The sequence below is a fragment of the Stegostoma tigrinum genome, chromosome 29 (assembly GCF_030684315.1).
Source record: "Stegostoma tigrinum isolate sSteTig4 chromosome 29, sSteTig4.hap1, whole genome shotgun sequence".
Taxonomy (NCBI): Eukaryota; Metazoa; Chordata; class Chondrichthyes; order Orectolobiformes; family Stegostomatidae; genus Stegostoma; species Stegostoma tigrinum.
In genome coordinates, this window is record NC_081382.1 from 42,966,128 (window position 1) to 42,979,790 (window position 13,663).

Below are 13,663 nucleotides of genomic sequence, written 5' to 3' on the forward strand. Positions count from 1 at the left end.
CACCCGCACCCTCATTATCTTAAACTTCCTTTCCTGCAGCATCATTCCAGCTTTCCCTCCTTTCTATTGTTTTCTCTGTCCTTCCTCCATATCTTTCCCTTCATGTCTGTATCCTTTTCTCATTCTCCTTCCTCATGCCTTTCTTCCAGCAAGGTCAGCAGTCACCAGTAGTGATATCCTGTGGCAGATTCTCTTGCCCCCTCACACCTGCCCACTTGCTGTCTCAGTGGTCACAGTTATCAGCATAACCCCTGTATGACCAACCTCCTCCTTGCAGCCCTCTCTTCCTGACTCTTTCCCTCCATACCCCACCTCTCCTATCCCCTTCTCTGCTTCCCCCCGACCCTCTCCATCTCCCTGTCCATGTCCCTTCTCCTGCCTCCTCCATTATCCCCACCCCGCACCCATGTCCCTGCAGCCCACTTGGGGACTCACTTGCACTGGGACTCGATGCTCTGACAGTCGAACCCGTCATATAGGCAGCCCACGTTGTTGCAGTGTTTATCACATTTCCCATCTCCAAAGTAACGCCAACATTGCAGAGCATGCGAGCAATTCTTCCAGGGATCATTGAAGTTGAGAGAGCAATCTCCGCCATCCCAGTCACAGGCATGAGTGTTACAGTGAGCCTCACACACACGGTTTTTGGCAAGCTGCACACACTCAGGTTTATCACAGCCCTGCTCAATGTTCGGGGGAAATGTGATGTTCTGTCCATTGCCTCCTTCAAACTCATAATCCAGGATGAAGCACTGCAGCCCATTGAAGAGGCGGGGACAATGACAGCGGTAAAAGGGCTCAGTGGGTACATTCTCACATGTACCCCCGTTGTAACATGGGTTGGATTTGCACGGGTTCCTGGTGGGCATCTGGCAGTCCACCCCGCCTTGTCCCAATGGACATGCACAGCGAGGAGAACCTCCTGGGGTCATGACGCATGTCCCCCCATTACGGCAGCGCAGATTACCACAGACACTGGCCTGGTTCTCACAGGATGCTCCCTCATAACCCTGCGGGGGGAGGGTCAGAGAGGAGGGGAGAGTGTGAAGGGGAGAGACAGACAGTGATTGAGGGGGAAAGAGACAGCGTGAGAGAGAGACAGAGAACGTTAGAATGAAGTTGAGAAAGACAGAGATGGAGATTGGGGGGAAGAGAGTGTGAGACAGAAATTGAGGGAAGAGTAAGAGAGACCAAGAGAAAGTGAGTGAGGGACAGAGAGAGGGAGAGATCAAAAGAGTAAGAGGAAGTAAATGAGTTTGATAAAATGACGTCGAGAGAAAGCATGAGTGAGTGAGAGGTTGAGATTGAAGGAGAGAGAGAGAGATTGAGGGAGAGAGAGTGAGAGGCAGAGTGCATGAGTGACAGAGTTAGATGGGAGACAAAGTTTGAGTGAGGGAAGAAGAGAGAGAATGAGGGACATCGAGGGTCAAGAGAGAGTCCAATTGTGGGTTGAAAAAGAGTGCAGGTAAAAAGAGAGAACAAGGGACAAGGACAGAGAGTGAAAGACAAAGAGAATGACAGCGTGACAGTGAGCAGGAAGAGATTGTGAGATTATGAGTGAGAGAGATTAACGGAGGCAGAGAGACAGTATATGAGAGAGAGTGAAGGGATATCGAAAAAACAAGAGACAAAGTAACACAGAATCACAGAAGAGATGGAGAGACAGTGAGTGGGGAGAGAATAAAACATTGAGAGATTAATAATAGACAATGTTACAATGAAATTGTAATGGTTTGTAAATCTATGGTAAGGAGTCTGTGTGGTGGGGCTTGTAAACACGGTAAGAAGTGGTTAGGTCATGGCTGAGTGAGAGAGATGGAGTAAATGAGTGTATTGTAGGGAAGGCAGAGGTGATGCTTACCGAGGGGCAGCGACAGATGAAGCCATGAGCCGTGTTCCCAGCGACAGAGCACGTCCCACCATTTCGACACGGCCGGTCCTTACAGCTGTCAATAATCCGATCACATCGGAGCCCTGGAAGACAACATGCATTGAGTTCAGTCAGCCCTGGGAAGATCCCAGTGCCAACCCCATCCCATCACCCTGAACTCTCATATTCACGCCCTGACCCTGACCCCAACCTCATAACCCATACCCAGTCCCTCCAAAATGTTCACATCCGCTCTCTCCAAAATCCCTGCACCCATTCCCTAACAATAAACCTCCACTCCCTATAAATGACCCCATCCCCATTTTGATTGTCTCATGTCCTCCTATCTCCTCACCACTCTGTTCTCCCCATCCCTCAATTCTCCACCACATACCCCATGTTCCCTCACGCCCCCCACGTTTTCTTTCACACCCCCATGTTTTCCCTCATTTTCCCCTCTGTTCTCCCTCACCCCCCACATCTGCATTCTCTTTCACTTTACCTCCGCACCCCTCTTCCATTCTTTCTCACTCCCCACATCCCTCGTTCTTCCCCACTTGACCCCCTCACCTGTATAGCCAGGTCGGCACTCGCAGTGGTAGGCATTGATGAGTTGGACACAGTTCTGGGTCCCTCGAGGATCGCATGGGTTTGATAGACACTCATTGACGTCACCTTCACAATGTTCACCCACAAATCCAGGGGGACAGATGCAGCTGTATCCCCCGACACGGTCCACACAGCGTCCATCATTGAAACATCGAGGGTCCAGAGGTAGAGAGTCCAGTTGGGGGTTACAGTCATCCAAGTTTATCTCACAGTGCACGCCTGGGAGAGGGGCAATGACAGACAGGAGGGAGAGAGGGAAACAAGAAACAGGCAGGAGGTTGGAATGAGAGACAGAAGGGAGAGAGGAGGAGTGAGAGACAGAAGTGGGGTGAGAGAAATGAGAGACCGGCATGAGGGAAGAACAAGAGATAGGCGGAGCGAGAAACAGGCGGGAGAGAGGGGGAGCGAGAGACAGGCGGGAGGGTGAGAGACAGGCGGGAAAGACGGGGAGTGGGAGACAGGATGAGGAGAAGGAGGGAAGCAGAAAAAGAAAGTGTTAGGAAATAGGGTGGCACCATGTGCTGCCCAGACACAAGCTGCATCAATGAAATTGCTGGCAGAACCCAGTGCCACACTAGGCTTCACTGCCAGTCGTGTGGAAAAGGATTGTGTTCCAGTCAGTCATGGAACTTAGTTTCACCTCCCCACACTCCTCCCTCCCTGCCCGCTAGCATACCCTGAGTCCCTGGAGGACAAGAACACTTGTAGGTGTTGATGAGGTCGATGCACCTGCCCCCATTGTCGCAGGGTTGGGAGAGACATTCATTAATCTCCTCGGAGCAGTTGATTCCATGATAACCAGCAACACACTGCAAAGAAGAAGGAAAGGAACATTTAAAAAACCCCATGACAAACATGGCAACAAGAAAGCTCATCAGGCACAGAGTATTGTGGCAGGTCATTACTGCCTCACAATAAAAACTAAAGTTTTGCATATATATAGAACCTGCACCGGGTCAGCTCACTCCAAAGTGCTACTCAGCCAACATGGCTCTTCTGTATTTGGAAGGGAGGTTATGTTGGAGCTGTACATTACTCTGGTTAGGCCACAGCTGGAGCACTGTGTGCAATTCTGGTGACCACACTACAGGAAGGATGTTATTGCACTGGAGAGGGAGGAGAGGAAATTCCCAAGGATGATGCCTGGGATGGAGCATTTCAGCGATGAAGAGAGGCTGGACAGATCCAGGTGGCTTTCCTTGGAGCAGGTATGGTTGAGGGGGGAACCTGATAGAGATATATAAGATGAGGGGCATGGACAGGATGGATAGAGCGTAGCTGTTTCCCTTAGTCAAAGGATCAATAATAAGGGAGCATGCATTTAAAGTGAAAATTTGAAGAAAAACCTTTTCACCCAGAGGGTTTTGGGGTCTGGAATTCCCTGCCTAGGAGGGGAGATGAGGTGGGAAACCTCACAACATTTAAGAAGTATTTGCATGAACGTCCATTCAACATTCAAGGTAGGACAGTGGGACTTATATAGGGAGTAGTGTAGTTTTGACAGTACAAACCCAATGGGCTGATCCCCTCCCCACCCCTACACTAACCCCTTTCCTCCCATACTGAGCTGCTGGGCAGTGACCCTCAACAATGACTTTTAACCCTTCTCAGTGTCTGACCTTACCTTGCAGGAGTAGCCACCCAGATAATCAGTGCAAGTCGCTCCGTTCTGACAGGGGTTGGGAGTGCACTCGTCCACTTGCTCCTCACAGTAACTCCCCGTGTAGCCAGCCTGACACCGACAATGGTGTGTGTTCCCGGCATCGATACAGAGGCCACTGTTCCGACACAGCTGCTCCACATCCAGCCCTACACAACCAAACAGCAAACAAGAATGACCGACCGGCACAACCCAGAATCTGTCAGGATCAACAGGGTAAAATGTGGGGCAGTCAGAGAGTGAGTGAGAGTATCAGAGGGTGAAGGTGGGCATTTGTGGACGTATTAGAGGACACAGGATGAGCATGGGGGAGAGGAGACCTGTGTATGAGTGGGGAGTATCAGAGTTGGGGCTCTTGGGCTGGGGAGTCGTGGCAAGGCGATAACGGTGTTAGAAGGCTGTGGGCCGAGGCAGTGTGGAGGGAGAGTTGAAGTAGATGGGATATGGCGCAGTGTGGTTGGGAGGGGAATTGGGGAGGTCGGAGGATAGTGTTGGAGGAGGTATTGGAGAGGAGAAAAATGGACTCTATGGGTGCTTGACGGAACATTGGAGGGGGTTGAGATTCTACCTTGCTGTTTGGCTGCCACCTCGCAGGACACACTGGGTACATCACAGTAGAGGCCAGTCCAGCTGCTCCTACATTCACATCGATAAGTGGTGCCAGTCTGCCAACAGGTTCCTCCATTCTTGCAGGGTGATGAGTCACACCAGCGTACCAGGTTCTGGAGGTGGAGGGACAGAGAGAGAGAAAGAGAGAGAAGGTAAACCCAGTGTCTTCACAACCTCTCACCTGACTCAGCCCCAAGGCAAACCCGTGACCTCACCCCTCTCTTGTGCCCTGGCCCACCTTCATTCTGGGATGAGCCAATCTGCTGTTGAATCTCTCACACACCAATATTCACTTGCAAACATTGAATACTCACATAGTCTTTCTTCCATTTTCTGCCTTCACTGAACTGGACGTCATCCAAAATGTCGAGTGTTGTTCCTTCTTGTGATACCATTGCTTCTTTTGTAGAAACAAATGTTTACAGCACAGAAGTAGGCTATTCAGCCCATCATGCCTGCACCAATCAACAATGACTTGACTACTGCATTCATCCCCCTTCCCAGCTCTTGGCTCATGGCTTTGGAGATTATCAGACATTACCAAATCATCCACCCTTTCAGGCAGAGAGTTCTAGACTCCCACCACTCTCTGAGTGTCATAATCATGGAGTCATACAGTACAGAAGTCTTTCAGCCCATCACATCTGCATTGACCTATCTACGTTAGTCCCACTTACCAGCAATAGACCTATGGTCTTGAATGTAATGACATTTTAAGTGCTCATCTATGTACTTTGTGAGGCTTCCTATTTCAACTACTTTCCCGGGCAGTGCATTCCAGACCCCCAGCATCTTCTGAGTGAAAAGGCTTTTCCTCTAATTCCCTTTAAGCGGCCCACCTTTTATCTTAAAATCATTAACTCTTTTCATTGGCCCTACAACTAAGGGAAACAGCTGATTTCTATTCACCCTGTCCATGCACCTCATAATTTTATACAGCTCTGCCAGGTCCCCTCTCAAACTTCTCTGCTCCAAGAAAACAACCTAAGCTTATCCAGCCTCTCTTCATCACTGAAATGGTCCATCCCAGGCAACATCCAGGGGAATCTCCTCTGCACTCCCTACACTGGAATCACAACCTTCCTACAGTGTGGCAACCAGAATTGCTCCAGCTGTGGCTTAACCAATGTAAAGTACAGCTCCAACATCACCTGCTTGCTCTTGTAATCTATGCCAAGACTAATAAACACAAATGTCCCATATGCCTTCTTAACTATTCTATTACCCTTTCCTGTCACTTTCAGGATTCTGGGGACAAGCTCTGTAATATCTCTCAGTTCCTCTGAGCATCCTAGTGATCTGCCATTCATTGAGTACTCCCTCATTTTTGTTTACTTAATCCCAAGCAATTCACCTCACATTTATCAGGGTTCAGCACATCTGCCACTGACCTGATTCTGTTGGTATCCTCCTGAAACTTATCACCTTCCTCCTCTGTCGACCGTCCAGCCAATCTTCATGTCATCCACAAACTTGCCCACATTCTTTTCTGTATTGAAAACATTTTTCCTCATCTCTGCTTTAGCCTTCTACCCCTTTGCTTAAATCTATGCCCTGGTTATTGATCGGTCCAATAATGGAGTAGCTATCCACCCTGTCCATGACCCTTATACTCTCATACCCCTTTATCAGGTCCCTCCTGAACCTTTGGTGCTCCAGGGAAATCCCCAGTCTATCTTTTGGATTCTGCAAATCTGTGCCCTCAGGTTCTTAACCTTTTACTATCAGGAATGGTTGCTCCCAATCCACTCTGTCCAGACCCTTGTGATACTGAGAACCTCAATCAAATCTCCTCTCATCCTAATGTATGAATAAATGGTTCTTTAATTGATAAAATGCTCTTTGCAGATCCCAGTCTCACATGCCACCAACTCAGGCCACCATCCAGCCTCACCACCGGGAGGAGAGAGTGTTCATGGGTTAGTTGTTTGATGAGATTGCACCTACCTGACAGTTGAGTCCAGAGTAGCCCTGGGGACAAGTGCATTTGTAGGTGCCATAACTGTCATGACAAGTGCCAGCATTGAGACACGGTCTGGAGTCACACTCATTGATGTTATGTTGGCAGTAACTGCCTGTGAAACCAGTCGGACAGAGGCAGGTGAAGGTATTGATTCCATCGATACAAGTTCCACCATTAAAACATGAGCTATGAAACAAACAAAAAACTCAGGCTTAATGTAATGCATTCCTGTAGAATATACAGCTCATAAAGAGACAATTCCATCATCATGCCTGTACTGGCTCTCTAACCAGTCAGTCTCAATCCCCCTAGATAATAAAATGTGAGGCTGGATGAACACAGCAGGCCAAGCAGCATCTCAGGAGCACAAAAGCTGACGTTTCGGGCCTAGACCCTTCATCAGAGAGCTCAATCCCCCTGCTCTTTCTCCAAAGCCCTGCAAATTTCCCTTTTCGGTGTTGCTCCAATTCCCCTTGAGAAAGTTCCTATTGAAACTGCTCCCAGTGCCTTTGCAGGCAGTACATCCCAGAACATAACAACTCATTGCATCAAAAGCATTCTCCTCTTCTCCCCCTCTGGTTCTTTTACTGATTCCCTTCAATCTGTGTCCCTCTGGGCAAGGATACTCCTGCCATCAATATAGCTTCTCCTGATTCACTCAATCTAATCCTCTCAGGATTTTGAACACACTTTGACCTTCAGCTGCCTGAAATCAAAGCTCTGGAATTTCCCCCGAACCACTGTCTCCTTCTTGAATATGACCCTTAAACCAACCTGTTTGGCTGGGCATTGGTGATATGTCCTCCCCTCCCTCCAATACTGCCCTACACAGTAAGCTATGTCCAAAATCATTTCCTCCACCCTCTCACATTCAGTTACTCCATCACTCCCTGTGCCCCTGTCCTTCTTTCAATCTCTTTCCCCTCCCCAGTCCCTCCTCCAATGGCAAAACAGGTTGGGACTCTACTCACTGGAATTTAGGAGAATGAGAGGTGATCCAATTGAAACTAATTGGATTCTTAAGGACCTCGACAGGATAAATGCTGAAAGGATGTTTCCCATCATGGAAAAGTCTAGGACCAGATGATAAAGTCTCAGAATAAAGGGGCACCTGAGTTAAGAAGGAATTTCTCCTCCCAGAGAGTTGAGAGTCTTTGGAACTCCTTGCCACAGAGAACTGTGGTGGTACAGTCCTTGAATATATATAATGATGAGATAGATAAATTCTTGATCAGTAGTTGATCAAAGGTTACAGGTAGAAGTAACTGCACAGAGGCCACTATCCCGTCACCAAGTCATCTTTTACATATGCAAAATACACTGGCTGTGACCAGTCAGCTCAGAGTTGGTTCCTGAAGTGAGAAGACTCTCTGAATCCACTGTTTATTTTTTTTTTCTTTTTTTTTCCCCTTGGAATCAGTCCCTGAAGTGAGGATACTTTCCATCTCTCGTTTTTATTTCTTCTGAACCCCCTATTTATGTCAGCCAGGACTCCCTGAGAGGCCCAGGTTGCAATCACCATATCTGTTCCTCACTAAGTCTGGGGATGTAGACCTGGTCTTTTCTCTGGCAGCTTCTCCTGGGATGTTTTTGCTGCAGGTCCAGTTCTTCTGACTCAGTCATGGGCAGTGTGTGCTGGACTGTCTCTTGCATCCAGAACATCTTGGAAGAGTTTCATCCTCTTCTTCAGCGATAATGGTGTCGATGCTGCATCCATCTCGGACTCTAAGATTTCTTCAGTTCTAGACAGAGAGGGAGAACCCACCATTTCTGACAGACCTTCTGGTCATTGAGGGGCCAGGTATGTTTTGCTCCTGCCCTGTTTGTGAGGTAGCAGCTTTCATATGTTTGTTTGTTATTTGTTCAGGACTGCCTCGGTTACCTGAACTTCGTATGTAACTGGGCCTGACCTTGCAATGACCTCATCTTGTACCCGAGCAGGGCCACTTCCGTGGTTCCAGCACAGAACTTCATCCCCTGAAGTAAATGATTTCTCTTGCTTAGAGGAAGCATGAAGCTAGCATTGGCATTCCTGCTGCTGTTTCACCCAGCTCCGGGAATATCAAGTTTAATCTGGCATGGAATCTTCTACTTGGTTGCAACTTCAGATTTCAAAGGCTAGATTTTGGATTTCACGATTAAATATTAATAATTGAACTAACTGCACAAGGGCCAACATCCCATCACCAGGTCACCCTTTATTTATATGTGCACCACAACTGGACTCTGACCAGGCAACTCAGAGACGGTGCCTGAAATCGGGAGACTCTTGAATCCCCTCTTCATTTTTGTTCAGGTTTCAAGGGATTTATTTCAAGTTTAGGCCTTTGAAGGAGGGCATGGTGGCTCGGTCGTTAGCACTGCTGCCTCACAGTGCCAGGGACCTGGGTTCAATTCCATGGGTTTGCTCCAGTTTCTTCCCACAGTCCAAAGATGTGCAGGCTAGGTGGATTGGCCATGCTAAATTGCCCATAGTGCTCAGGGATGGGTCTGGGTGGGATGCTCTGAGGGTCGGTGTGGACTTGTTGGGCTGAAGGGCCTGTTCCTACAATGTAGGGATTCTATGAAAACATCTACTATTATTTCAAAAATGTTAAGGATTTTAGCTGTTGTAGAGTAATAAAACTTCATATAAAAAAGTTTATCACACAATTTAAATGCTTTCATGATACCCAAGGTTGGAAACATTTGAACAAGGCAATATCTTAGACACTGAAGAAACAGGCACAGAACTTCACAGCACACACTCTGCTGCAGTCAGAATTAACAACATATACCAAAGGTCAGGATTGCCTTTTGGTTTTTAAAGTAATTGTACAGGCCGTTTAATTGCTGTGTTTTATTGTTATAAAACACCAGTGGCTAAGCCTGACACTATTATCATAATCCCCTGTTTATATCTGTCAGCCAAGACTCCCTGATTGGCCCTAGTTAACAACTCCAATCAAGGATCTCATATTCAATGAAATTGCACTGAAAAATGTTGGATCAGCCATGATTTCATTGATGGTAGAGCAGGCTCGTGGGGGCAAATATCCTACTCCTAATGCTATTTCTTATGATCTGAAGGATTCAGTGCTCACCTCTCTGTGCAGTCAGGAGTGTTGTTCTCACAATGCATACCACTGAAGCCCAGGGGGCAGGTACATGTGTAACTGTTGACACAGTCCGTGCAGTTACCACTGTTCCTGCAGGGGTCACTGGCGCACTCGTTAATATCCTCCTCACATTTGGGGCCACGGAATCCAGGGAGACAGTCGCAGGTGAAGCTACTGACACCATCAGAGCACGAACCTCCGTTATGGCATGGATCTGTTGCAGGCAAAATGAAAAACAGGTTAGATCAAGACAAGAGCCAATACATGCATTCAGATAGCAGCATTGTACAAAAAGATCCCCTCCAGCAAGGCTTCTCAAAGGAACTGAAATAAGACAGGAAATCACAAAACGACATTAGGTCAGCACTGAGCGAATGCCGCACTGAATGGCGGTCAATGCTGGGGGAGTGGCAAACCGTTGGAGGGTCAGTACTAATGGAGTAGCACACTGTTGCTGGGTCGGTGCTGAGGGAGTGCTGCACTGTCAGAGGATCAGTACTGAGGGAATGGTGCAGTGTCAGCGGGTGAATTCTGACAGAGCACCGCACTGTAAGGGGGTCAGTACTATGGGAGCGCCACGCTGTCGGAGGGTCAGTGCCGAGGGAGCGCTGCACTGTCGGAGGGTCAGTGCCGAGGGAACGCTGCACTGTCGGATGGTCAGTGCCGAGGGAGCGCTGCACTGTCGGAGGGTCAGTGCTGAGGGAGCGCCACACTGTCGGAGGGTCAGTGCTGAGGGAGTGTCACACTGTCACAGGGTCAGCACTGAGCGAGCACGGCACTTTCAGAGGGTCAGTACTATGGGAGTGCCACACTGTCGGAGGGTCAGTGCTGAGGGAGTGCCGCACTGTCGGAGGGTCGGCACTGAGGGAGTACAGCATTTTCAGAGGGTCAGTGCTGTAGCAGTGCTGCACTATTGACAATATAATTTCGCTCTGTTTCCACATACTGGGCTGACAATCGTCCACATCAGTCTCACAGAGGGTGCCGGTGTAACCCTGTTGGCAGACACACTGGAATCCTCCCATCGAGTTCTGGCAAGTGGCTCCATTGAGGCATGGGCTTTTCACGCATTCATTCACATCTTTTTGACAGGTCTGACCTGGACAGAGAGAATACCAGCATTAATCTCACAGCAAATCCGAGAGGCTGCATTATATACAGTTGAGTGTAACTAAAGCAGTGTGTGTAAAATCCACACCCACCCTCCCCAACCCCAGGATCAGGGAGGGGGTCACATGCATGGGTGGTGATCATATTGAGCAGAGAGGGAGGGGATCATTTTAATGTTGGGAGGGGGGAGGGAAGGGGGTGTTTAGGGGACTGGTATCACAGATGGGGTATCACGCCAGGGGTGGGCTTTGAAATCACACCTGGAGCAAGTCAGGAGATTGTACAGGGGGTGGCAGTGTCAGGGAGAGGTCGTTTGTGAGTAAAGGCCATATTGCAGGGCAGTGATGGTGTCGGAGGATGGTGCTGGTGTTGGGGAGAGGGGCTCACACGATGGCGGGTAGGGAGGGAATGATCTTGGCTGGGAGGGGTCCCGGTTTCTCTGACCCTCCTCACCTTGCCATCCCTCTGGACAGTCGCAGGAGAAATTCTCGTAATCCTCAGACTCGTGACACACGCCACCATTTTGACATGGCTGATTGGAGCATGGAGCAAGGACATCCTCACAATTCACTCCTGTCAACAAATGGCACCATTATTAACAAAACAAACACTAGAGACAAGAAAACACCATCTCCACCAGCATCAGGTGCCTAATCACACTTGGACAAGGATCTCCCTGATAACAACAGTAGGGGAGGGAATGGGTAAATCAAACAGGACTCAAACCCAGAAAGCCATCCCATCAACATGGTCTGGACAGTGTTCAATTGCAAATCTATATGCTGTCGCATATTGGACATTTACAGCAAAATGAGCACAGGAAATCTGAAACCATGGCTGAGATAACAAGGCATGGAGCTGGCTGAACACAGCAGGCCGAGCAGCATCAGAGGAGCAGGAAGGCTGACATTTTGGGTCGAGACACTTCTTCAGAAAATGGTACAGCTGTCCAAATTTTGGTCAGGTGACAGAAGGCTTAGCATGTGGCGTTTAACAGAAAGTCCAGCAATCTCATCGAGGTGTACAAGATTCTGCAGGGGTTGGTCAGAGGACAAAGGGCAAAGCTGATTCCACCACCACCCCTCCACAACACAAACCTGGGGGCACAATCTGAGGATAAGTGCTAACCAGTGAGAAGAAAGCTAATACAGGATAAGGTATAGATAGATCCCACACACTGACACTGGCGTACGGCTCCTACACACAGTCTCTCAGTTAGCGAGTTTTGAGAAGATTTGTAGCTCAGGTTGAGGTTCTGGATGTAAGTTCGTTCGCTGAGCTGGAAGGTTAGTTTTCAGACGTTTCGTCACCATTCTAGGTAACATCATCAGTGAGCCTCCGACGAAGCCATGATGATGTTATCTAGAATGGTGACGAAACGTCTGAAAACGAACCTTCCAGCTCAGCGAGCGAACTTACATCTTGTCTCTCAGTTAGTCCAGCAGGGGTCCCTGTCCAATGAAAGGACCTGATTTTGGGATATTTTCTCTTGTGATTTATCTCAGTGACCATCCCATTTCACCAGAGGACCTGAACACCAGAACAACAAAAGGTTTGAACACTTGAGAAACTACCTGTTGAAAAGAATTTAAAATGTCAAAGAGTCTGCAATTTTGTTTTGCTGGAGTAGCCAGTTTGAAAATAAACTTTGCTCCTCACTCCTTTTCCTAAATGCGGATTATTTTCTTGTCCGGTTACCATGGAAACACTGCCAGGACAGGAAAGGTGACGCCAGTTCCAGCAATTGTTCCCTGTGTGGCTCCGAATCCAGGGAACAGGAAACTGGGAATCAGTAGCCCCTTGTCATTCGAACCCTCAGCAGGAAATCTGTCGTCTGTTTATTCTCACTCCGCCTTGGCAAATAATCCTGGTCCCCAAACAGCAGCCGGAATGCTGTCCGGATACCACATGGTTGATCGTGGTGGGGGTGGGGGTGGAACTGGGGGTCAGGTCCTGCAATCTGACTTCCCTTCAAACTCACACTCAGCACTGGGCTCTCTCTCATTCACAAACCGAAAGTTTCAGCCCCAGTCATTGCAGCAGGAGAACGTGAATTCACAGGCAGTCTCAAAACAATGACAGATCTCCATTAAAGTCACTGAAGAAATTGTCTTCCCAGGAGAAATTACGAAAGATTTCAGAGATTGCGATAGGAGATGGGAATTGTTTTTCACTCGGAGAGATGTCCGGATCAGGAGCACTTGATGGAGAGAGCTGGTTCTATCAGTAACTTTAAGTGGGAGCTTGCAGCTCATTGAGGTGGAGAGGTCCACATGGAATTCAGAGAAAGGCCCTTCGACCCATCTAGTCTGTGCTGTTATGTCACAATCCCCAAATTATTCTAATCCTATTTCCCAGCATTTGACCCATATCCTCGCATACCTTGGCATCACAAGTGTATGTCTACATCTTTCTTCAATGTACAAGGGCATCTGCCTCTCCGCCCCTCGCAGGCAGTGAGTTCCAGATTCCCACCACTCTCTCGCTGAAGTTTATTCTTACATTTCCTCTAAACATCCTGCCCCTTCACCTTCAATCTATGTCCCTGGTCATTGATCCCACTATCAAGTGGAAATGTTCCTTTCTGTCTATCCTGTCTATGTTCCTCATAATGTTATACACCTCAACATGTCTGTACCCTCTCAATTTCCTCGGCTCTAAGGAAAACAACCCTAGTCTGTCTAATCTTTCTTCATCAGTGAAACTCTCCAGCCCAGACAACGTTCTGGTAAATCTCCTCTGCA

At 48.3% G+C, this 13,663-nt stretch overlaps 1 protein-coding gene across 1 annotated transcript in view; it reads right to left on the minus strand.

Annotated features, from left to right (window-relative positions):
* The window catches only part of LOC125465428 (neurogenic locus notch homolog protein 1-like), a 110,715-nt gene that overhangs the window by 14,442 nt on the left and 82,610 nt on the right, over positions 1–13,663 (minus strand). Inside the window, exons 16-25 of the mRNA XM_059638134.1 lie at positions 11,373–11,492; positions 10,756–10,908; positions 9,795–10,023; positions 6,696–6,897; positions 4,708–4,861; positions 4,104–4,288; positions 3,156–3,288; positions 2,441–2,698; positions 1,862–1,974; positions 436–1,010 (exon numbers count right to left, since the gene is read on the minus strand). Of these exons, the coding sequence (XP_059494117.1) occupies positions 436–1,010; positions 1,862–1,974; positions 2,441–2,698; positions 3,156–3,288; positions 4,104–4,288; positions 4,708–4,861; positions 6,696–6,897; positions 9,795–10,023; positions 10,756–10,908; positions 11,373–11,492 (2,122 nt within the window). The remainder of the gene's footprint in view (positions 1–435; positions 1,011–1,861; positions 1,975–2,440; positions 2,699–3,155; positions 3,289–4,103; positions 4,289–4,707; positions 4,862–6,695; positions 6,898–9,794; positions 10,024–10,755; positions 10,909–11,372; positions 11,493–13,663) is intronic.